The 26021-nt window shown below is 45.2% G+C and overlaps 1 protein-coding gene across 2 annotated transcripts in view; it reads right to left on the minus strand.

Annotated features, from left to right (window-relative positions):
- Positions 1-752: 752 nt before the first annotated feature.
- The window catches only part of STMN1 (stathmin 1), a 30617-nt gene continuing 5348 nt past the window's right edge, over positions 753-26021 (minus strand). The window contains exons 1-5 of one of the 2 annotated variants that reach the window (XM_070383177.1): positions 6237-6310; positions 4476-4548; positions 3800-3972; positions 1687-1878; positions 753-1276 (exon numbers count right to left, since the gene is read on the minus strand). In XM_070383177.1, coding sequence (XP_070239278.1) covers positions 1205-1276; positions 1687-1878; positions 3800-3972; positions 4476-4488 — 450 coding nt within the window. In that variant the 5' untranslated portion in view covers positions 4489-4548; positions 6237-6310 and the 3' untranslated portion in view covers positions 753-1204. Of the gene's footprint in view, positions 1277-1686; positions 1879-3799; positions 3973-4475; positions 4549-6236; positions 6311-26021 lie in introns of those variants that run through there. The other variant, XM_070383179.1, reaches the window with a different exon arrangement.

The following is a 26021-nucleotide window of genomic DNA, read 5'->3' on the forward strand; positions in this document are numbered from 1 at the left end:
GACCCCACTGCAGTATTAGCAGTCATCCTGGAAACTCTTTCACTGGAAGTGTGTGGCTTCCAAGAGCTTTTCTGCAGATAGTCTGAGAAGCAAATAATCATATGTAATTAAGGCTATTTCCCAAATAGCCTAGGAGAGCTGCCAAAGGCTTTCCCGGAATTCAGAGGCAAGCCGGTGAAAACCATAACCCTGTAGCCTCTGGACGCGAGACGAAGCAACCACAGCCTTCACCGCCCAAGTCAGTGCTGCTCCAGAGAACAGGTTCCCTCCATCAGTTACAGGGCTTGCTAGAGGGGTACAGAAAGTTTTACTAATCTTTTGATTCTTGAGAAACGGTTCCTAAGGCAGGCAAGTGTTAGGATTCACCCCCAACCCCAGCCTGTAACGTAAAGCAAATAAAGCATCCGATATCTCTAACTAGGATCTTAAGGTTTCTCTAAACTATTCTCTAGAAACAGCATTTGCGCCTTTCAGTCTGCCTTTTTAATGGGGACACAGAAAACAAAAAATGCTTGTTTGCAAATAAACATCTGAAAGACTATCATAACAGCTGATCTGGGCTGAGGCATCACAACAAAGTGAGGATTGTGGAAGAGGACAATGCAAACAACTCCGGAGCAAGAAACTCCAGGGCAGAGAACTCCAGTGGTGTGTGTGCGGGGTGTTTCCAGCAGCCTCGAGGCCCCATCTGGAGCAAATACAAACTAGAGGGTCTCTATCACTGGGCAACTTATCACCTGGACAGAAAGAAGTCACTGCCACCAACAGCACTGTGCAGTTTTATTAACCATTCAAGTACAGTAGCGTCTGTAAGATCGGGACAGAATTGGGATTTAAAAGTGAACATATTCAGCATCTAACAATTTGAAAGAAGCCACTACATACTCTTTTCACAGACATGTTTCCACGGAGCCAATACAGTACTAGCCATTAACCCAGCACACCAGGTGTACTGAAGTAGAAAAGATGCAACAAGAAAAATAGCTACATTAGAAAGACTTCAACACTTTAGAAAAAGAGTAAAACACTTTTCGTTTCTCCCCTTCAGCCCCTAAAACAACATCATACCGTCTGGATCTACCTATACAGTCCTACATCAGCTTCTAGAATATTTGTCAGGAGGGCAAAAGTAAAATGACACTGGCCAGTACAGTCTTTGGATATTTAGGAAGGGGAGGGGGAGAAAGTCAGTTCTCAGAGCAAATTAGTCGGCTTCAGTCTCATCAGCAGGATCTTTGGATTCTTTGTTCTTCCGCACTTCTTCAATGTGCTTGTCCTGTAAAGAAATAGTATATCCACCAGTCAAGTGAAAAAGCCTACAAGGTCATGCCCCCAAGAGGCCCAAATCAGCATTAGTACATACATTATATGACATGTGTAATAATATACTATTATTATATATATTATGGGAATCACGTAATTAGAGTTCTAAGTCATCATCTTCAAACTTCCTAGGTCACTCATTGAACCTAATGATTCAGCCTTCTACTGCTCTTCCCAAGAACATGCAACTGTGCTGCAAATTAGTGAATATTCCTTACTTAAAAATAAGACATCTCTGATTTAACTTGTTAACCACAAAATGAATGACAAAGACACCAAGCACGCGTGATCAAGGCAGAGCTCACGCCGTCTCAGTGGCGCATCACACCCAGGCTCCCGCGCCTCCCGGGCCGGGGCACCGACCTTCTCCCGCAAGCGCTCCAGCTTGGCGGCCATCTGCGCCTCTCGGTTCTCTTTGTTGGCCTCCATCTTGTGGGTCAGCTTCTCTTCCGCCATCTTACTGAAGTTGTTGTTCTCCTCTATCGCCTTCTGAAGCACTTCTTTCTCGTGCTCCCGTTTCTCAGCAAGCTGCTTCAAGACCTCAGCTTCATGGGACTGGAAAAAAGTTTAATAGGCTAGGCTCTCTGAAATGTTATACAGAATTAGGTCAAATCACAGAAGAAATTATTGAGAGGACTGAAGATAGAAAGTTAGATCCCTTTAAATAATACTGAAGTCAGGACCTGAATTATCCGTATCAGAATACTGTAAAAATTATATTTTCTAGTGTTTTTATTTACTTTGGAAAACTGCTCATATTTGTTCAGAGATTCTTGCCCAATTACTCCTTAAGGAAATCTTTTTAAGATTTACCGCATAATGGTATCAAGATGATTTGAGTGATATATACTTAGAAATGGCACTTTATTGTAAAGAATTTTGATTTTTTAACTTCAAAGGCTACCTAAAGAAAATGAGTTCCTTGTAAAAAATGTAACCGTATTGATAAAAAGAAAATCCACAGATATCATAGAAAATTTAAGATTAAACCTCCAGATTACTATTTAAGCCAAAGGATTTGTTTTAAGGAAAAGCTTATTAGCGTTTTTCTATGGACACTGTGTTAACTTTGAGACCAGTGGAGCTCTGTTACCATGGTGTGCCTCCTTCAACAGACTCAGAATAGCTTATTACCAGATTCCGATGTCTTTAGAAGCATCAACTTGCAGGAAAACTTCAGAGCATCTGCCATTGGTTCTGTTAATTCTCTTCTTCAAAATCCCAGTCATGATAAGAGTTTCACTATATTTAGCCAATAACTATGTAAAGCTCTGGCTAATGACTACAGGGCCAGTGTTGATTCCTTAAAAAAAAATTCTGTCCTGCCTTCAGCTGCATCTCTTCCACAAACTCAAACTACATGGAATGCATCAACTTGGACTAAATAGAAGAGCAGGTAGCAGATGAAAAACTGTTGCAAATACAGCCACTCTTCCTGGGGAGGTAATTCACTGTTGACAGTGGGTCAGCGCACACACAGAACACTCGTGGCACTGAAACGTGCCCAGCACACGCTACGGCAGCTCAACAGGGCCCCAAAATGCATGTGTGGGGTTAAAGGTACCAGACTTCAAAGCACCAAACTGCGCTGGTTGCAGGCACATTGACCACTTCACCTTTTTGTGCCTTCATTTCTCTAATTTTAAAATTAGACCCATGCACCCCAATCAAGAGTTGCTAGAAAGAGGGACTAAATGAGAATTTATGTATCATTCTTAACAACTAGAAGGACGCTGAAGAGAGAAATACACCAAAATGTTACCAATAGTTATTTCTGCGAAGTAGGATATGAATTTTCTAATTTATTTATAAACTTCTGTGGTTCTCAGTTTTTCTATAACAAGCATATTAATATTTGCTGACTTTTCTGATTAGTTCTTTTTAAAGATACATACTTCAATATAGAAGTACTAGATAAAAGCTACCATAATACCAGTATGACAGCTGAGCAACACAATCATGTCACTAGCAATTTAAAATGTTTTTATTGTACCGCTCTCAAAAAACAAAACAAAAACTAAAAAACCACAGACTTACACACAAACTTAAAAAACCAAACCCCAAAACCTTAAGAGACAAAAAAATGAATCAACAACAATCTATTTTCCAAAGAGAAAGCATGAAAAGTATGAATTTTGGTTTCAGACAGAACTGGGCTTAAACTCTAGCTCCAGTACTCACTAACTGTATGACTCAGGAAAATGATTTAGCTTTCCTGAGAACATTTTCTAATCCAGTATCTCAGACAACACCTACCCTCTAGGGTCAAAGTAGAAAGGAGAACTATGTAAGTTAAAGGAGATGGTACACAATAGGAGCTCAATAAATGATGGCTGGTATTCTCTCCCCGCCACTGGGGCTGTAATTTTCATAGTTATAGTCACCACCTAGCTACAATTCTGTTTTCCTCCTCTTACAAAGCAGACTGGCCATGTTACATTAATAAATATCTGGTTTTCTGTAAATTGGTGTTTACCTTGCGTCTTTCTTCTGCAGCTTCTAATTTCTTCTGAATTTCCTCCAGGGAAAGATCCTTCTTCTTAGGAGGGGAAAGGGGAAATTCTGGGACAGATTCTTTTGATCGAGGGCTGAGAATCAGCTCAAAAGCCTGGCCTGAGGCACGCTTCTCCAGTTCCTTCACCTGGATATCTGGATTTGATCATATTTATAATATATTCAGAAAAATGGAGTTTTTCCTATTCTAATAAACTGTTCTATCGTTTTCTAAAAACCAAATCAATTTAATGAATAGAATGAGGGCTGGTGAAGCAGCTGTGTTTACAGGCAAGAAATTATTATCTAAATACCATGTCCCAGAAAAGCAAAGCTCAACATTTTTGGATTGATAAATACCATTCTGAGACATCAGTATTTGACAATCATTTCCCTGAACAGAACAAAAACATGCAAAACTCCACATTTTGCTTTAGACCAAACCAAATCGTCTAATAATGAAACAATTAACTATGTACTCTCAGTACATTCAAGTGGTAATTTTTCTGCTTTAGTTGCTCTCCAATTTATAAAGTAAGATTTTTTTTGGTAAGACCAAAACACAAGTGCCAAATTAAGATGGCTTAAGACCTGAGCCATCTCCTATTCTAAAATTAGAAGCCCGTCACAATTTCAGCTTTTCCACATAGATCACCTACCAGAAGAAGCCATGGTGAAGAGAAGACAAGAGACTGGCAGTGTACTCTACACGATTCACTGGCAAGGAAAACCCTGAAAACGATTTTCAAAAGCATGCAATCAATTTCTTTGCATTTCCATGTCATTGATTCAAAGGGATCTCAAATCACATCCATATAAATCAATGTCAAAAAAACCCCACTACTGTGGAATTAAATATGACATCATTAGTTAGAAAATTATTTAAAAATCATAAAATACTCAAACACTGGGAAACCTGAATTGAATAGAATGTTGGTTGTAGAAGAGGTTAAGTGAGCTTGCCCGTTCAAAATATACTTAAGATTTTTAAAATTAGACAGGGATTTAAATCACAAGGTCCCCGCCCCTCAGTATATTCTCCTCCTGGTGAGAAGATAGTGCAGATTCAACGCCTAGGGAGACCGGAGCCATCTTAACACTGCCTACCACTCATTGTGCAAACGAGAAATACCCACCCCTGCTTTGTCTGTGTCTGCCATGTGGAAAACAAAACGCCCAAACTAGTATTAACCAATAATGTCTCACTCCTATTGTTCCTGCGGTTTAAGGTCCTCATTCAACAGCGGGTTAACATGAATTATCAACAATTTTATGAAGCTTTAGGTCTTAGGTTACACCTATTTGCTACCTTGTGCAGTATTTTTCCACGAAAAAAAAACTACATTCCTTGATCTTTTCAAAGGTCATGATTCCTGCAGACCCAAGTCTAGTGTCAAACACGTAGGAATACAAGTTCTCAACAGCGGGAACTTAAAATCGGAAACAGGGAAACTGTCTAAGCCCGTCGGACGAGCATGAGACTCCCCGCACCAGAACCAGGATGGGCGTGGCCCTGGTCCGGGCGAGGAATAGCGGCAGGCCGCCCCCCGGCCAATCAGAGCCCGCCCTGCACTCCGGCCCCGGGCCCCGCCCCTTCCTCCCCGCGCCTTTTCGAATCTCCCCGAACTCTCAACACCCCGGAGCCCGCGCGCGTGGGAAGGGGAGGGGTGGGCGGGGCTAACGGTCCCATCCGGGTAACTCCGCCCACCCCGGGCTCTCCCCGCGCGGAGTAGCCCCCCATCAACTCCCGCCAAAAACACCTTGAGGCGGGCCCCCGCCCCCCTCGCCCCCAGCCCCGCCGCAGCTGGCCGGGAGGCGCTAGTACTCGGGAGGAAACCGTGGGGTACCCGCCATCGGCTCGCCACCTCTTTCCTTCGCTCCCAGTCTTCCGCCACCCAAAGCCGTCCGCGCCCCTGAGCCGAGAGGACTGGACAGCTCTCGTGGGGGTGTCAGCCATCCGTGGGCAGCCTCACGAACACTGAGCGGGGGCGCTGCCCTTTCCGGCCCCGCAGTCTGGCCCTCAGGTCGCTCCCTGGGGGCGCCGCCCCGCCCCTTCAAACAATGGGGACCCCAGCGGGGGCCGCGCCTGCAGGGAGGCGGGGGAGGGTGGGCCTACGCCCCCTATTGTCTCCTCGAAGGTATCTCGGGGCTACCTCGGCGGGCTCGCCCAGCTGGCCGCACCCCCTCCCCACCACAGCCGCGCCCCCAGGGAGCCAGGGACAAAGCCAGGCTCCGCCCGAGCCACACACAAAGCGGAGCGACCCCCCACCCCGCCCTCCAGCCCCTTTACGGCCCGCGGCCCCGCCCGCCGGCCTCCAGCAGGGGGTCGCTGCCCCAGGGCCGGCCCCTCCCGCTCGCCGCGTCCCTCTCACTGCCCCCGGCCGACCGCCGCCGCCTCCTCCCGAGAGTCCCACACCCACCTGCTCCGTCCGAGCTGCCTGGCCACACTCTGAGCACCAACAGACCCGGGCGCGCACAAAAGCGCCAAACAGCGACACGTGACCTCCCCGCCGGGCTCCGCATTGGCTGGGAGCGGCGGCACGTGCCGACCCCTTCCCACCCCCCCCCCAACCACAGCCCAAGTGGACCCCGCCTCTGGGGACCCCGGAGCACCTCGGGAAGTGTAGTTCAGGCTGGTGGGACCAGCGGACAATGCCAGGGGTGAGGGCTGATTTGGGGCGGGGGGTTCTCCAGGTATGAGCCGGGGGGCCGGGACGGTCATCTGGCAGGGGAAGGGGGTGATGCGGTGAGCCCCCGCCTGGGTTTGAACCAGTTCTCCCCTTCTTAGGAAAAGGGTGGGGCAAGGTCCCTTTCCACCTCTCAAGACAGTGGTCCCCCTGGACTCCACCTCTGTGGAGCCCCTTGCCCCACATCACACCCCAAGGGCAGCCCTCCCTTGGGACAGCGCATTGCCCTTCCGGAGCCCCCTCGGTGCAGCCACCTAAGACGCCCAAGCCCTTGTGACGGGACAATGCCACTTCATGCCTCCACCTGTCACCTGTATTGTGACATCATCATAATCTAACCCATTCTGCCCAACAGGGCACGGGCGTGGCCCTTAACTCATTGTGTGCGTTCTCCCTACCGTCTTAGGGTCCCCCAGCTGGTGACCCTCTATAGAGACCTGTGGGGGAAAAGCAAAAGGATCTGGAATTTGATCTCCTCTGGTCTAACAAAGTCACTGGGCTTAAATGCAGACTCCATCTGTTCTGCCAAGCCTTTTACCGGACGATAGGGAAGGAAGCTCAATTGCAGTTCTAGACTACACAAACTGCAGTTAAGTGTTGCTTTTGTTCTTGAAGCACGTGCTCCCACATCGGTGCTGGGTCATTATAAAGAATCAAAACAAAAGAAGCCACAAGGTCACGGTTCCCCCTGCCCTGGATAGATGGGATGCACAGCAGAAACACAAAGAAAATTGCTCTGACCCTGGCTATCTTAGAACAGCTGGCCTCATTCTTAAACACAGAAAGGCCAGAGGAAAAATAAATAAAATGAACATGGTTCCCAAGCCCCTTCTCCCATTCTCCCAGTCAAAGCTCTGTCCTTGGTGGTGGTCATTACACCAAAGCACCTGCCTTGAGATACTGACAAGGTAGAAGGACACGGTCATTTTACTGCTCGATGGGCTCCACCTCCCCAAAACCAAGAAACAAACATGACCTTCTTTGATGGAGCAGGAGTCCTCATTTAAAGACTCCCCATGTTCTGCTATTTACTATGGATATGCAGGAGTTAAATGTAATTCATAGGTGCTTGAGACAAGGAAAACTGGATTATACAGGCAGCAGACACACCACACAAAGCAAACAATTAGCAATACACTGTTGCCTGAGATATGCTTGTTGCAGCATTTTCTCCAACAATTGCCCTTGTGTGGGGTCGGCCTCTCCCCCGCCCCCAATCTAAGTGGTTTTCCCTTAGCATGTGAGCGGGACCAGCAATAATTCAGATTCTGAGCCCTGAGAACCTTCTCCTTCTCAGACCAAACTTAGCCACCAAACAATCCGGTGTTTCCATCTGTCAGTTTTCTGAGCGAAATCTCAGAATTCGTCAGGAAGACTGGAGGGGAGTCGGGATAAGACCTCACTGAAAAGTGACAGATTAATAGGCAACACACACGAGCAAGAAACTCAAGGCTGAGAAGTCTGTTATACCCTGAACCATGCTTTATCTAGAAGTCTTTGTACTTGAACTGGAGGTTTGCAGAGGAAGGTCCCACCCATTTGATGCATTTTTTTTTTTAATACAAGAAATTGCCACAAAAATCTCACCTTTCTGACTATTAATGTTATGACAGAAAAAAAAATAAATCTTTCAAAACACTGATTATTTTAAAGCACTTATACCGCTTCCCACCGCACCCGCCCCCCCCACTTTTTCTTTCTCCCTAGAGCAGATGTCTATTTCCATGGAAACCATGGCTAGGAACGAAGATGTTAGAACTCATGTAGATTTTTCATCTTTTTTAACGATGCCACTTGGCTTCTGGGTTTGTTGTTAGATGCTTGGTCCTGACAGTCTCTGTGACGAGGATTTCCTGAGATCCCCACTGCTGCTTGAGGACTGAGGAGACTGGAGTCGGGTTTCCCCAAGAATGATCCTATGAATAAAAAAGGGTTTGGTGGGGCTTTGGGGTGGGGCTGCCTTTCTGAGAGCTAGACCACAGCTATGTATTGTCAGTTCTTCTGAGTGTTCATGAATGAGCTTTGGAATCGGAATGGCTTTCAACTGTGAGAGAGAAAACAGCTTTGCCATCTCACTTTGGAAAGGGGCAGAAGCTCCTTTCTTGGAAGGTTCCAAGAACTAACTTCAAAATCCACTCCCTCCTGAAGTGGCAGCAAGGAGTTAACATTTGCATCTTGGGATTATCTGTCTTTGCCGATGAGAATTATTTTTGCCTCTGCTCAGATGGTTTGGTCGAATTGCTGGGGAGCTGGCTGTGACTATGGATTAACACAAAGTGAAGTTGAGATATGGCAGCCATCCAGCTTATTTGATCTGTGTAGACAGCTAAAGGAGAGCCCTTCAGGCTTCAAAGTCCAAAAGGATGTCTACGCTGATCAAACAAGTCGGGCTGTTGTCAGATCTGCTCTGTTCTTACAGAGCACCGGCTGCCTTTGTTCATTGTTGGTTCTGAGGCTGCAGGGTTGTCTCCCACAGAGGCGCCACTGAGTTCCACTGCTGTTTACAGGGCCTGTCCTTGGCCGAAGGTGTCGTGGGAGAGGTTTTCTCCTTGTCCCCAGCCTCGCTGTTCCCTTTGTCCCCTAATCCTTAGGCATCATGCTCTAACACTCCCTTCCCTGTTCAAAACCTCTCTGTGAATCTGCTATTTTACTTGCTTGTCTCCCTCACTAGACAACTAAGCCTAAGAAGGCAGGAGTTGTGTCTCTGGTATCCGTTGTACCTGCCCAGAACGGAAGCTGGCCCTGGAGGGTGGGGCCTGGTTGGTTGCAGATGACTTTAGGCAAGAACCACCTCACCCATCCTCAGCTTCCACTTCTGTGATGCTCGACACCTGCACTAGCAGAGGTGGTGAGGATTAAATCAGATAATGTATGTGAAAGTGCTTAGCACGATGCCTGGCCCCTCTCAGTGCTGATTTGTTAATCATTATTGCTAGAGAAGTTTCTTGATTGCTATAGGTTACTGAATAAATGAATGAATGATGACTAGTAGACTTTCTCCTTTGGGTGGAAATCATAGTCTCTGGGTTAACTCTTTTCCCATGGAGTATTTTTTAAAATTCAATTAATTTAACATTTTGAATAAATAAACACATTCACACAGTTGAGAAATAAAGTATGAAAATTCCTTCTCCTTCCCTCCCTCATCTATCCCCATCTGCCAAATCCTCTACTTACCCTTCCCCTACTTTAACCTTTGTTACTAGTTTCTTGTGTGTCTAGGGTTTTCTTCACGTAAGCAGTTTTGCTTACATGTATGGTAGCAAATTTGTGGCCACATAGTCTTAATCCCCCTTCATAAGAAAATGTCAGTCTACTGTAACTGTTCTGCACTTAGCGTTTTTTCACTTCAGAACACATATCAGGGATCTTTTCCGTATTCATATATCAAGCATTTCTTGGATCTGGGATCCAATGTATGAACGCTCCATAATCCAGTTAACCAGTGCCCTGTCCATGGCCCTTAGGTTAATATTTGCTATTTCAAACAATGCTGTAATGAACAAGCTAATATAGATGGTGTTTTCCATCTGGGTAAGTATATCCGAGGGGTAAGTATAGCTGAAACTCCAACACTGTGGCCACCTGATGCGAAGAACTGACTCATTGGAAAAGACCCTGATGCTGGGAAAGATTGAAGGTGGGAGGAGAAGGGGACGACAGAGGATGAGATGGTTGGATGGCATCACCAGCTCAGTGGACATGAATTTGAGTAAGCTCTGGGAGTTGGTGATGAACAGGGAAGTCTGATGAGCCACAGTCCATGGGGTCACAAAGAGTTGGACACGACTGAGTGACTGAAGTATATCTGAAAGATATATTCCTAGAGTAGTATTGCTAAGTCAAAGGACAAACACATTTGTAATTTGGATAGTGCCAAACTGCCTTTCATAGGAGTTGTACCAGTTCACCACCTACCATGTGGTATTTTAGTTCATTATCTCAGTTCATTCAAAAATGATTTGAAAGGTTTTGTCCCCAGAAATTTCAGGCATTAGGGAAAAGGAGGGGGAGGACTAGAAATTCCGAGAAAGACACGCTGTCAGTTTTGTCTGTGTTAATAATGCCTATAAACACTTGATAAGCAGCACCTGATCTTAGAGCAGCTCGGTGCCTACACTGTATCAGTGTCTCAGTCTTGTGGGAGAAGTATCTGCAAGTGTCATCATGAGATTGGAAGCTTTTTGAAGGCAGAGTCTTTTTCATAGCTGTATCCCACTCCCCCCTCCATGATGCCTGACACAGTGGCTGGCACATATCGTATTTAATCAGTTCTAAGATGTATGTTGTCCCCGGATTTGTGTGTCTTTAAAATCAGTGTGCTCAAGTCCATGAATACCATTTCATAATTGCCAACAGCATATTTTCTTAGTGGCACATAAAATAACATCTTAAAAATAAATGGGATTTCTGACTCAACAAAATATGGTAAAGTACATACATATTGACTATGCCAAAGCCTTTGACTGTGTGGATCACAATCAACTGGGGAAAATTCTGAAAGACATGGGAATACCAGACCACCTGACCTGCCTCTTGAGAGACCTGTATGCAGGTGAGGAAGCAACAGTTAGAACTGGACATGGAACAACAGACTTGTGCCAAATACGAAAAGGAGTACATCAAGGCTGTATATTCTCACCCTGCTTATTTAACTTATATGCAGAGTACATCATGAGAAACGCTGGACTGGAAGAAACACAAACTGGAATCAAGATTGCCGGGAGAAATATCAATAACCTCAGATATGCAGATGACACCACCCTTATGGCAGAAAGTGAAGAGGAACTCAAAAGCCTCTTGATGAAAGTGAAAGTGGAGAGTGAAAAAGTTGGCTTAAAGCTCAACATTCAGAAAATGAAGATCGTGGCATCTGGTCCCATCACTTCATGGGAAATAGATGGGGAAACAGTGTCAGACTTTATTATTCTGGGCTCCAAAATCACTGCAGATGGTGACTGCAGCCATGAAATTAAAAGACGCTTACTCCTTGGAAGGAAAGTTATGACCAACCTAGACAGCATATTCAAAAGCAGAGACATTGCTTTGCCAACAAAGATCCATCTAGTCAAGGCTATGGTTTTTCCAGTGGTCATGTATGGATGTGAGAGTGGACTGTGAAGAAAGCTGAGCGCTGAAGAATTGATGCTTTTGAACTGTGGTGTTGGAGAAGACTCTTGAGAGTCCCTTGGACTGCAAGGAGATCCAACCAGTCCATTCTAAAGGAGATCAGCCCTGGGTGTTCTTTGGAAGGAATGATGCTAAAGCTGAAACTCCAGTACTTTGGCCACCTCATGCGAAGAGTCGACTCATTGGAAAAGACTCTAATGCTGGGAGGGATTGGGGGCAAGAGGAGAAGGGGACGACAGAGGAGGAGATGGCTGGATGACATCACCAACTCGATGGACGTGAGTTTGAGTGAACTCCGGGAGTTGGTGATGGACAGGGAGGCCTGGCATGCTGCGATTCATGGGTATGCAAAGAGTCGGACACGACTGAGATACTGAACTAAACTGAACACACATTAAATGTGAGTGGAATGGGGCCAAGATGTCACTGCCCCTGCCATCTTCTCACTCTGTGTTCTAACCTTCATCCCTCTTATCTAAGTCCATGCCGTCTTCTAATGATTCCTTTTTATGGGGATGCCTTCTTGAGCTGCCATCTCTCCCCTGAACTCTAAAAAAACATTTCCAGCTACCTAAAGGACACCTCCTCATGGATGCTCCATAAAGCCCTCAAATTTGGTATGACCCCCACACTGAACTAACATCTTCCCATCACCCATATCTCATTTCTCCATTCTGTTAGAGGCTTTGGTAGGCTCTCACCCTTCAGGCCTAAAACTTCAGTCAAATTCAACTCTTCCAGAACTTCCCTGATGGTCCGTTAAGAATTCGCCTCCCAATGCAGGGGATGGAGGTTTGAACCCTGGTCAAAGAATTAAGATCCCACATGCAGCAGAGCAACTAAGCCTACACACTGCAACTAAAGAGAAGCTCCCAGATGCCACCACTAGAGAAAGCCCATGTACCACAATAAAGACCCAGCACAACCAAAATTTTTTAAAAACAGACACACAAATGGACTTCCCTGGTGGTTCAGTGGTTGGGAATCCACCTGCCAATGCAAGGGACAAGGATTCGATCCCTGGTCCGGGAAGATCCCACGTGCCTCGAGGCAGTAAAGCCTGTGCAGCACAACTACTGAAGCCCCTGCACACAGAGCCCAAGCTCTGCAACAGGAGACGCCGGCACAGTGAGAAGCCCACGCACTAACTAGAGCAGCCCCTGCTTTCCCCAACTATAGAAAGCCTGTGCCCGGCAACGAAACCCAGGGCCCTCAAAAAGACAGTCAACTCTTGCCTCGTTCTGTAAGCTTCCACTTATAGAAACAGCATTTTCTAATACAATGGAACATTTAAAATGATAGTAACTAAAAGAATGGAGCTGGAGGACTCATACTTCTTGATTTTGAAACTTGCAGCAAAGTTACAGGAATCAAAACGTGTGGTACTGGCATAATAGTTGTGTCTGACTCTTTGTGACCCCCTGGACCATGGAACTCCCCAGGCCAGATTACTGGAGTGGGTAGCCTTTCCCTTCTCCAGGGGATCTTCCCAACCCAGGGATTGAACCCAGGTCTCCCTCATTGCAGGCAGATTGTTTACCCAGTTGAGCCACAAGAGAAGCCCTTCTAATACAATGGAATATTTAAAATGATAGTAACTAAAAGAATGAAGCTTGATTTTGAAATTTGCCGCAAAGTTACAGGAGTCAGCACAATGAGGTACTGGCATAAAGATAGACATACAGACCAATAGAACAGAGTGTCGAGCCTAGAAATAAACACTTGCATATATGTCAAATGATTTTTGACAAGAGCGCTAAGATCCATTCAGTGGGGGAAAGGACAGTCTTTTCAACTGATAGTGCTGGGAAGCTGGATGGCCTCATGCAAAGAAATGAAGCTGAACTCTTACCTCACACCATATACAAAAAAATTAACTCAAAATCAATCAAAGATCTAAATATAAAACCTAAAAGTATAAAACTCTTAGAAGAAAACATAGGAAAAAAGCTTCATAACACTGGATTTAGCAATGATTTCTTAGATGTGACACCAGCCAGCAAAAGGAAAACACAGACAAATTGAACTTCGGGAAAATTAAAAATTTTGTGTGTCAAAATACATTATCAACAGAGTAAAAAGGCAACCCATAGAATGTAAGAAAATATTTTCAAATTATATATCTGATAAGGCATTAATATCACACTGAGGGCATTATGCTAAGTGAAATAAGTCAGACAAAGAAAGACAATTCCCTACTTGTATGTAGAATCTAAAACAACCACTCCCCCCAAAAAAGAAACAAGCTCATAGATACAGAAAAAGCCTGGTAGTTGCTGGAGTAGAGGGGGTGGGGTGAGTGGGTGAAACGGGTGAAAGGGGTCAAAAGATATAAACTTTCAGTCGTAAAATAAATGAGTCATGGAGATGTAATGTACGGCATGGAGCCTAGAGTTAATAATATTGCATTGCACACTTGAAAGTTGCTAAGAAAGTAAATCTTAAAAAGTCTTCATCACAAGAAGACAAAATTTTGTGACATACAGAGTGACAGATATTAATTAGATGTTATTCTGGTAATGATTTTGCTACATCAGATCAGATCAGAGATCAGTCGCTCAGTCGTGTCCGACTCTTTGTGACCCCATGAATCGCAGCACGCCAGGCCTCCCTGTCCATCACCAACTCCCGGAGTTCACCCAGACTCACGTCCATCGAGTCAGTGATACCATCCAGCCATCTCATCCTCTGTCGTCCCCTTCTCCTCCTGTCCCCAATCCCTCCCAGCATCAGACTCTTTTCCAATGAGTCAACTCTTCGCATGAGGTGGCCAGAGTACTGGAGTTTCAGCTTTAGCATCATTCCTTCCAAAGAAATCCCAGGGCTGATCTCCTTCAGAATGGACTGGTTGGATCTCCTTGCAGTCCAAGGGACTCTCAAGAGTCTTCTCCAACACCACAGTTCAAAAGCATCAATTCTTCGGCGCTCAGCCTTCTTCACAGTCCAACTCTCACATCCATACATGACCACAGGAAAAACCATAGCCTTGACTAGATGGACCTTTGTTGGCAAAGTAATGTCTCTGCTTTTGAATATGCTATCTAGGTTGATCATAACTTTCCTTCCAAGGAGTAAGTGTCTTTTAATTTCATGGCTGCAGTCACCATCTGCAGTGATTTTGGAGCCCAGAAAAATAAAGTCTGACACTGTTTCCACTGTTTCCCCATCTATTTCCCATGAAGTGATGGGACCAGATGCCATGATCTTCATTTTCTGAATGTTGAGCTTTAAGCCAACTTTTTCACTCTCCACTTTCACTTTCATCAAGAGGCTTTTGAGTTCCTCTTCACTTTCTGCCATAAGGGTGGTGTCATCTGCATATCTGAGGATATTGATATTTCTCCCGGCAATCTTGATTCCAGTTTGTGTTTCTTCCAGTCCAGCGTTTCTCATAATGTACTCTGCATATAAGTTAAATAAACAGGGTGACAATATACAGCCTTGACGAACTCCTTTTCCTATTTGGAACCAGTCTGTTCCACGTCCAGTTCTAACTGTTGCTTCCTGACCTGCATACAAATTTCTCAAGAGGCAGATCAGGTGGTCTGGTATTCCCATCTCTTTCAGAATTTTCCACAGTTTATTGTGATCCACACAGTCAAAGGCTTTGGTATAGTCAATAAAGCAGAAATAGATGTTTTTCTGGAACTCTCTTGCTTTTTCTATGATCCAGCGGATGCTGGCAAATTGATCTCTGGTTCCTCTGCCTTTTCTAAAACCAGCTTGAACATCAGGAAGTTCATGGTTTACTAGTCATTGGGTAAATGCAAATCAAAATGAGGATGACTACTATCAAAAATCCAGTACATAGCAAGTGTTGGTTAGGGTGTAGAGAAATTGAAGCCTTTGTGCACTGTTGGTGAGAATGTAAGATGGCACAGTTGCTGTGGAAAACAGTATGGAGGTTCACCCTAAAATTAAAAAGGGAACTATCATGGACTGGTGGTACAGCGGATAGGAATCCGCCTGCCAGCGCAGAGGACGCAGGTCTGATCCCTGGTCCAGGAAGATTCCACGTGCCGCAGAGCAACGAAAGCCCATGCTCCACAACTACTGAGCCCATTTGCAGCAACTACGAAGCTTGTGCTTTAGAGCCTGTGCTCCACAAGAGAAACCACCTCAGTGAGAAGCCTGTGCACTGCAATGAAGAATAACCCCTGCTCACAGCAACTAGAGAAAGCCCATGCTCAGCAACGAAGACCCAGCACAGCCAAAAACCAAAAACAAAAGCAGACATATTCTATGTTCCAGCAAGTACAGTTCTGGGAATACCTCTGCCAGGAGCTGGTGGAGAAGAGCGAATGAGGGATACTGTTTAATGAGGATAGAGTTTCAGTCTCCTAAGATGAAAAGAGTTATGGAGATGGATGGTGGTGATGGTTGCACAACATTATGAATGTATTTAATATCACTGAACTGTATAAAATGGTCATGATGGTACTTTTTACGTTATGTATGTTTTACTACAATAAAAAAATTTGAAAAAATATGTTCATAGCCTTAACATAGTCATAGACCACTGACCACATGGCAGGTACTGGTCTGAACACTCCAAGTTTGTTAACTCATGCTAACCCCACAACAATCTTATGAGATTTATTAACTTGAATTGTAAAGATGAGGAAGTGAGGGTAACCAGTCGTCCCAGTTTGCCTGGGACTAAGGGTTTTTCCCTAGAATTCAGGACTTTCGGTGCCACAACCATGAAAGCCTTGGGTAAACCCTAGTGAGTGGGTCCCTCTAAAAATAACTGAGGCCCAAAGAGACAGCATCTTCCTAGACATGTCAACAGGGTCCTTGTCCTAGGCTCTGCACTTCCAAGGGATTCACTCTGACCCATTTCCTGCTGTGCACATTTTCATAGGCAAGGAGTCCCCTGGGTCCAAGGAGCCATGCCCACCCTGAGAATGGGTCTAGACTACACTGTGAGAACCAGGACTCCAGAACGCCCTGTCCAAATAGCCAGGGTCCACTTTCAGCAACTGTACCAACCTCTTCCCTGGCTCTGTCCTCCCAAGGGCAAACTTCCCTGCCATTGAGTACACCCTATACCCAGGGCTGGCTACTCATAACGGGTGTGGATACACTCTGGCCATGAGGTCTGGGGTGTGGAAGGTACATACAGGAGCCATAAATAGGAAGAGACGGGATCTAGCTCAGCCACATTCTGACCTGGAACTCCAAGGAACTCAAGGATTCTCAACTCAAAACCCGGTTTCTAGGTTACTTTGCAAGTATATTTGTCAAAGTATTGGGTTGGCCAAAAAGTTCGGTTGGGTCTTTCCATACCACCTTATGGGAAAACTCGAATGAAATTTTTGGCCAACTCAGTTCAGTTCAGTTGAATCACTCAGTCGTGTCTGACTCTTTTAGACCCCATGAACTGCAGCACACCAGGCCTCCCTGTCCATCGCCAACTCCTGGAGTTTACTCAAACTCATGTCCATTGAGTTGGTGATGTTATCCAACCATCTCATCCTCTGTCGTCCCCTTCTCCTCCTGCCTTCCATCTTTCCCAGTATCAGGGTGTTTTCCAATGAGTCAGCTCTTTGCATCAGGTGGCCAAAGATTGGAGTTTCAGCTTCAGCATCAATCCTTCCAATGAATATTCAGGACTTATTTCCTTTAGGATGGACTGGTTGGATCTCCTTGCAGTCCAAGGGACTCTCAAGAGTCTTCTCCAACACCACAGTTCAAAAGCATCAATTCTTTGGTGCTCAGCTTTCTTTATAGTCCAACTCTCACATCCATACAAGACTACTGGAAAAGCCATAGCTTTGACTAGATGGACCTTTGTTGGCAAAGTAATGCCTCTGTTTTTTAATATGCTGTCTAGGTTGGTCATAACTTTCCTTCCAAGGAGTAAGCGTCTTTTAATTTCATGGCTGCAGTCACCATCTGCAGTGATTTTGGAGCCATTTAAAAAAATGAAGTCTGCCACTGTTTCCCCATCTATTTGCCATGAAGTGATGGGACTGGATGCCGTGATCTTTGTTTTCTGAATGTTGAGTTTTAAGCCAACTCTTTCACTCTCCTCTTTCACTTTCATCAAGAGTCTCTTTAGTTCTTCTTCACTTTCTGCCATAAAGGTGGTGTCATCTGCATATCTGAGGTTATTGATATTTCTCCCAGCAATCTTCATCCAGCCCAGCATTTCTCATGATGTACTCTGCATATAAGTCAAATGAGCAGGGTGACAATATACAGCCTTGACGAACTCCTTTTACTATTTGGAACTAGTCTGTTGTTCCATGTCCAGTTCTAACTGTTGTTTCCTGACCTGCATACAGATTTCTCAAGTTGCAGGTCAGGTGGTCTGGTATTCCCATCTCTTTCAGAAATTTCCACAGTTTTTTGTGATCCACACAGTCAAAGGCTTTGGCATAGTCAACAAAGCAGAAATAAATGTTTTTCTGGAACTCTCTTGCTTTTTCAATGATCCAACGGATGTTGGCAATTTGATATCTGGTTCCTCTCTTTTCTAAAACCAGCTTGAACATCTGGAAGTTAACAATTCACTTACTCTTGAAGCCTGGCTTGGAGAATTTTGAACATTACTTTATGAGCGTGTGAGATGACTGCAATTGTGCAGTAGTTTGAGCATTCTTTGGCATTGTCTTTCTTTGGGATTGGAATGAAAACTGACCTTTTCCAGCCCTGTGGCCACTGCTGAGTTTTCTAAATTTGCTGACATATTGAGTGCAGCACTTTCATAGCATCGTCTTTTAGGATTTGAAACAGCTCAGCTGGAATTCCATCACCTCCACTAGCTTTGTTCATAGTGACGCTTCCTAAGGCCTACTTGACTTCACATTCCAGGATGTCTGGCTCTAGGTGAGTGATCACACCATCATGGTTATCTGGGTTGTGAAGATCTTTTTTTGTATAGTTCTTCTGTATATTCTTGCCACCTCTTCTTAATATCTTCTGCTTCTGTTAGGTCCATACCATTTCTGTCCTTTATTGAGCCCATCTTTGCATGAAATGTTCCCTTGGTATCCCTAATTTTCTTGAAGAGATCCCTAGTCTTTCCCATTCTATTGTTTTCCTCTATTTCTTTGCATTGATCACTGAGGAAGGCTTTTTTAAATCTCTTCTTGCTCTTCTTTGGAACTCTGCATTCAGATGGGTATATCTTTCCTTTTTTCCTTTGCTTTTCGCTTCTCTTCTTTTCACAGCTATTTGTAAAGGCTCCTCAGACAGCCATTTTGCTGTTTTCCATTTCTTTGTCTTGGGGATGGTCTTGATCCCTGTCTCATAATGTCACAAACCTCCATCCATAGTTCATCAGGCACTCTGTCTATCAGATCTAGTCCCTTAAATCTATTTCTCACTTCCACTGTATAATCAATCATAAGACATTTGATTTAGGTCATACCTGAATGGTCTAGTGGTTTTCCCTACTTTCTTCAATTTAAGTCTGAATTTGGCAATAAAGAGTTCATGATCTGAACCACAGTCAGCTCCTGGTCTTGTTTTTGCAGACTGTAGAGCTTCTCCACCTTTGGCTGCAAAGAATATAATCAGTCTGGTTTCAGTGTTGACCATCTGGTGATGTCCACGTGTAGAGTCTTCTCTTGTGTTGTTGGAAGAGGGTGTTGGCTATGACCAGTGTGTTCTCTTGGCAAAACTCTATTAGCCTTTGCCCTGCTTCATCCTGTACTCCAAGGCCACATTTGCCTGTTACTCCAGGCAATTGTGCTATACCAAATTGTACTGGCCAACTCAGTACAAGGGTAAAACATGTATTTTTTAAAAAACTGTTTGTTAGCTTGACTTATAACTCTTAAATACTTAGACATAAGATATGTGGGCTTCCCTTTTATACTCCTGCCGTAGGTCTAACAAATGCTAGCAGCAGGCCCGAAAAGAGATTTAAGTCATGTGAGTAACCATGCCACAGGGGAGCACAGAGGTTTTGCAGTCTGGTTCCAAGTCTAGGCTTTTAGCTATCACTGTAAACTGTTTTATTAGCCTAACCCTATTATTTTACAATGGGGGAGAAAAGCCATACAGAAAACTTTAGACATTTGTCCAAGATCACACAACTAACTCAAGTCACAGCAAAAATCTGAAGCTGTGCTTTACTTTTTAAAAATATTTATTTTTTGCTTCACTGGGTCTTTGCGACTGTGCATGGATTTTCTCCAGTTGCGGGGGTGGGGGGTAGGTGGGGGAGGGTTAGTCCTAGATGGGGTTCTCATTGTTGTGGTCTCTCTTGTTGTAGGGCTCCCCTGGTGGCTCAGACAGTAAAGAATCTGCCTGTAATGCAGGACACCCAGATTCAACCCCTGGGTCAGGAAGATCCCCTGGAGAAGGGAATGGCAACCCACTCCAGTATTCTTGCCTGGAGAATCCCATGGACAGAGGGGCCTGGCAGGTTACAGTCCATGGAGTCACTTCCTAAAAAGTCACACTCCTGTGTGTTTTGCTGACAGCAACTCTCAGCCTTGAGCCCTTGGTTTTGTGTGTACTGAAATTCTTTCCACCTTCAAGGTCTTGATCAATCTTTCTGATCCCCATCCACTGTCCTGTATTATAGCTATCCATAAGTATGTTTGTTCTCCTCAGTAGAGAGTAAGCGTCTTCAGGGCAGGATTCTATGTGGTTTTGTCTTTGTATCCCTACAGTGCCATGAACTCACCAAATGTTAACCATCTGGTTGATGTCTTTTTGGCCATTAAACCACACTTAGGCTGAGGGACAAACAGCATAAATCTAAGTATATATATATATATATATTCTGCACCAACTATCACAGAGACATTTAAATATATTTATAAAATATATATATTTAACTTCTTTTTAAACTTTTAAATTTGAAATCATTTTAGATTTCCAGAGAGTTGCAAAGGTAGTACACCTAGTTCCCACAGACCTTTCAGCCAGCTCCCTGCTAGGCTAACATCTTACATAATCATGGTGCATTTATCCACACCAAAAGATTAAATCTGGCACAATACTATTAACTAAGTGACTGGCTTTACCTGGATTCCCCAGTTGCCTACTGGGGTTCTTTCTGTGTTCCAGGATCCTATTCAGGATACCACCTTGCATGTAGCATCTTATTTCCTTAGGGAGAAGGCGATGGCACCCCACTCCAATACTCTTGCCTGGAAAATCCCATGGACGGAGGAGCCTGGTAGGCTGTAGTCCATGGGGTCGCTTATTTCCTTGGCCATTGACATTTCTTTTACTGGTGAGGCTGGGGCCGGGGGGATGGGAGGGTTGGATTGCTTTCTATGTTTCTTTGAATCCTTTTCCAAATAATCAAAATGTGAGCATGGGGATGGTGAGGTAGCAGCACTCGCCCTCTGTTGGGCTGCTGGGGTTTCGAACAGGGAAGGATGATTTTCATCTGAGACCTAGTCTTTTTCTTGAATGGACACACGTGAGCCTAAAAACAGCATTACTTTTAATTCATTAAATTTCTGGGCCATTCCATAGCCCATTTTCCCGTGGACTGGCACAAAACATGTTCCCAGTTACTTATAAAAACTTCCAAGCAGTTGGCACTTATCAGCAATCTTAGCAATTCAGTGAGAACAGAGGTCACAGCTGTCACAGGAAGTTGAGACCAAGGCTGCTGAACCGCACCCCCCCAACCCCGGAGGCCAGGAGGACGTGTTCACGGAGTAGCATTCAAGCCTGGAAGAGGAGGGTGTGGCTGGGGTGTCAGATGGAGGAGGATGCTGTGTAAGAGAAAAGACACGAGTGAAAGAAAAGCCCGTGTCTCTGGAACTCAGAGCTGATTTCCAGCCCTTCTGGGCTTCTTGCTAAGCCCTTACATCAGTCAGTGAGCACCAGCACCGCGGTGCGCTCATGACTGCCCCCTTCCCACCACTTGACTGGGTCACCACAGACCACCGCCTAGATGGGCTTCAGTCTGCCCCCTACCTCGAATCCATTCCCAACAAGGGCATCAACTCAAATTTAACAACTCAAACCACTGGAGGATGGGGGCCCCATCTAAGGGGGAGGAATGGGGTGTACTACTTTCGTGGGGTTGCCTTAACAAGGTGCCATAAATCGGGTGGCCCAAACAATAGAAATGTTTCTCTCATGGTTCCAGGGCCCAGAAACCCAAAATCTAGATGACAGCAGGTTACTTCAGAGGGATGGGAGGGAGAATCCGCCACGCTCTCTTCTAGCTTCTGGCAGCCTCAGCTGTTGCTTGGCTTATAGATAGCAACCCCCTCCCCGAGCCCACATCCTCATATCTTCTTCTCTGTGCATTTATCTGTCCAAACTTCCCCTTTATATAAGGACAGCAGTTGTACTGGCTTAAGGACTCCCCTGGGGGCTTCCCTGGTGGTCCAGTGGTTAAGAATCCGCCTTCCAATGCAGGGGATAGGGGTTCCATCCCTGGTCTGGGGACTAAGATCCCATGTGCTGCAGGGCAACCAAGGCCAGGTGCCACAATGACTGAAGCCTGAGCCTCTCGCTCTGCAACAAGAGATGCCCCGGCAACAAAAGAAAGCCAGAGCTATGCACCAAAGAACCAGTGCAGCCAAAAAAAAAGAGGGCCTACCCTGATGACCTTATCTTCTCCTGGTTATCTGAACAGACCCAATTTACAAATAAGGTCACGTTCAAGGTTACAGGTAGGACTTCAGCATTTCGGTGGGAGGCGGGGATCCAATTCAATTCATAACAGCTTCCATTAACAGATAGCTTTGGCTGAAGTCTATCCTAGAACAATGTGTGGCTCAAGAAGCTGGAATTTAGGCTTTCTTGTGAAATTTCCTGATTTTAAAATATCAGCACCTAATTAAATATAAGTAAACTGTTTCTATGGGCTTCCTAGGTAAAGAACCCGCCTGCCAACACAGGAGAGGTAAGAGACATGAATTTGATCCCTGGGTCAGGCAGATCCCCTGGAGGAGGGCATGGCAACCGACTTCTTGCCTGGAGAATCCCATGAACAGAGGAGCCTGGGTTGCAAAGAGTCAGACATGACTAAAGCAATTTAGCATGCACACAGGCACAAACTGTTTCTAGGGTTTCCCAGGTGGTGCTAGGGATAAAAGAAAAAACCCATCTACCAATGCAGGAGATGTAATAGATGCCGGTTGGATTCCTGGGTCAAGGAAGATCCCCTGGAGGAGGGCGTGGCAACCCACCCCAGTTATTCTTGCCTAGAGAATCCCATAGTCAGAGGAACCTGTAGGGCTACAGTCCATAGGGTCACAAAAAATCGGACACCACTGAAGCGACTTAGCTCACACTCAAACTGTTTCTAAAACCATGACTGCCAAAAGCAAGTGAGCCTCTAGTCCACTGTCACCGCAGGGTTCTCTCTAAAGTCTGATCCCGTCCTTCCCCTTAACCCTGGGTGTACGGCCAAGTTCCCTAGCCTGGCACACGCGGCTCTCCCCAGTCCACTCTTTCCCGTCTCTCCAGGATCTTCTCCTACCATTGTTTTCCCCACCCACCGTACCGCCACATCAAAAGACCTGCCCTTCTCCAAACACGCGTGCTGTTCCACACCTCTGTGACTCTGCGTCCTCCCTCTGCTGATGCCTTCTCTCCTCCAGTCCAGCGGAAAACTCCTGGCCGTCTTTCAAGCGCTCTGTCATTGCCACCCACTCCCATTTCCCCAGCAAAAGCTTCCCTGTTCATTCCCAAGGAGTTAACCTCTTCCTTCTCTAAGCCTCCACTGCACCCTACATTTCTCTAGTACAGCACTTGACATTTGATTTGCTATTATTTGATTACCCGTTTGCCTCCTGTCTGGACCACGAACTCTTTGAAGGTAGGGACTGTTGATCTGGATCACCTTGCACAGATCCCAGCCCACAGCAAGTACTCAGTAAATAAGGAGTAAATGAATACTCTGCACAGCCAATCAGTATCATGGGGGACCCGAAGAAACATCATGTGGAGTCCCTATCCTTAAGGTTCTTACAGTCCAGCTGGGTTCATAAGATACACACCAAAGAAAAGACAAACCATACTGGTGGTATTGACAACTAGCAGAAGAAGAGGCTACTGGGGCCTATTGTTATTGTTGCTGTTCAGTCACTAAGTCATGTGACCCCATGGACTGCATCACGTCAGGCTTCTCTGTCCTTCACCATCTCCTAGACCTTGCTCAAACTCACGTCCATTGAGTCGGTGATGCCATCCAACCATCTCATCCTCTGTCATCCCCTTCTCCTCCTGCCTTCAATCTTTCCCATCATCAGGGTCTTTTCCAATGAGTCAGTCGGCTCTTCACATTAGGAGGCCAAAGTTTGGAGCTTCAGCTTCAGTGTCAGTCCTTCAAGTGAATATTCAGGGTTGATTTCCTTTAGGATTGACTGGTTTGATCTCCTTGCAGTCCAAGGGACTGTCAAGAGTCTTCTTGAGTCAACAAATCCTCATCCGGGACAGAAAAGATCCTATTTTAATGGCCTGAAGGACTGCTTTATATGAAGAAAGGTCAGGATAACTTGGCAAATCTTTGCAGGAAGAGCAAATTGCTGTGCTGCATGCTCACAGAGATAAGGTTGACTATGTTGCTGTTCAGTTGCTCAGTCGTGGCCAACTCTTTGTGACCCCAAGGGCTGCAGCATGCCAGGCTTCCCCATCCTTCACTATCTCTCAGAGTTTGTTCAAACTCATGTCCATTGAATCAGTGATGCCATCCAACCATCTCATCCTCTGTCACCCCCTTCTCCTCCTGCCTTCAATCTTGCCCAACATCAGGGTCTTTTCCAGTGAATCGGCTCTTCGCATCAGGTGGCCAAAGTATTGAAGCTTCAGCTTCAGCATCAGTCCTTCCAATGAATATTCAGGGTTGATAATCTTAAGGTTGATTATAATGGCTCATTACAAGAAGAGAGAGTGGGGTAAGGAGAAGAAAGTCAGAGAAAACCTGGGGAAACAAAGCCGGAGAAAGAGGAGGGGTAGGGGTACAAAAAAGAGGACCTGGGACCCACGCTTGTGTCACATCTCTCTCCTGCATCAGTCTTCCCTTCGTTAGTATGTTTCCAGGCTGCAATTCATTCTGCCTTAAACTGTCTGATGACTCCTTCCAGAATCCCCTATTTCTCTGCTCACCCCTATAACAAGGCTCTCCAAAAAGGCTGTCTTTGTTGCTTTCTCTGACTCTTCAAATCCTCCTCATGCAGACTCACGCTCCACCTCTGTCTACAGACACTGTTCTTGCCAGGATCTCCAATGACATCTACATTACCACACCCACTGGGCAACTCCACTTTCTCATCATCCCTGCCACGGCTGACCTTGGGGATTTCATGGGTCACACAGTCACTCTTGGGCTTCCCAGGTGGCACTAGTGGTAAAGAACCCATCTGCCAATTCAGGGAGATATAAGAGACATTGGTTCAATCCCTGGGTTGGGAAGATCCCCTGGAGAAGGGCATGGCAACTCAACTTCAGTATTCTTGCCTGGAGAATCCCATGAACAGAGGAGCCTGGAGAGCTACAGTCCATAGGGTAGCAAAGAGTGGGACACAACTGAAACCACTTAGCATGAACCCGCGCACGCACACATACACACACACACACACACACACACACAGTCACTCTTGAACCCCACTGCTGCTTTTTTTTTTTCTCTTTTTTAGGTAGACAAATCACCATTTATTTGTCTGAGATGATATGCAAACACAATCTGTTAAAAAAACAAAGGACAGGTGTGCTACAATTAAAAACCAATCTGGGGATTTCCCTCTTGGTTAAGCGGTTAAGACTAGATCCCACACACAACAACTAAGACCCAGCACAACCAAATGGAAGAAAAAACAACCAATCTGAACTGTGCGGGTGGATTTTAAAGGTGATCATTTAGTGTATAAACTGCTTACCATATTCTTTTGAATCTAAAAAATTACCATCTTTGGAATAGAACGTGTCTTTTAATCAGTTGATATCAGAGTTTAATTGGTACCAGTTTTTCTTTCTTGGTATTACATAAAATAATGGTGCATTCTGCAGTCGTCATCTTATATTTGGTGATGTATGGTACTAGATTGATGGACTGTCTAATAGCAGGGTTTTGTTAAATAGGATCGTCTCCTACTATATTTTTTTTTACAATTTTTTATTCTGTTAAAATACACATAACATAAAATTTACCATTTAACCCATTTTAAGTGTACAGTTCAGTGGTACTAAACACGTGTATTTGGAATTCCCTGGCAGTCCAGTGTTTAGGACCAAGTGCTTTCACTGCCATGGCTCTGGGTTGAATCCCTGGTCAGGGAACGAAGACCCTGCAAGCCTTGTGGCACAGCCGATAAATAAATAAATACAGGTAAACTGTTGCGCAAGCATCGGCCCCATTTGTTGCTGTTGTTTAGTTGCTCAGTCGTGTCCAACTCTTTTGTGACCCCATGGACTGTAGCCCACCAGGCTCCTCTGTCCATGGGATTTTCCAGG

This window comes from Bos mutus, chromosome 2 (genome assembly GCF_027580195.1).
Source record: "Bos mutus isolate GX-2022 chromosome 2, NWIPB_WYAK_1.1, whole genome shotgun sequence".
NCBI lineage: Eukaryota > Metazoa > Chordata > Mammalia > Artiodactyla > Bovidae > Bos > Bos mutus.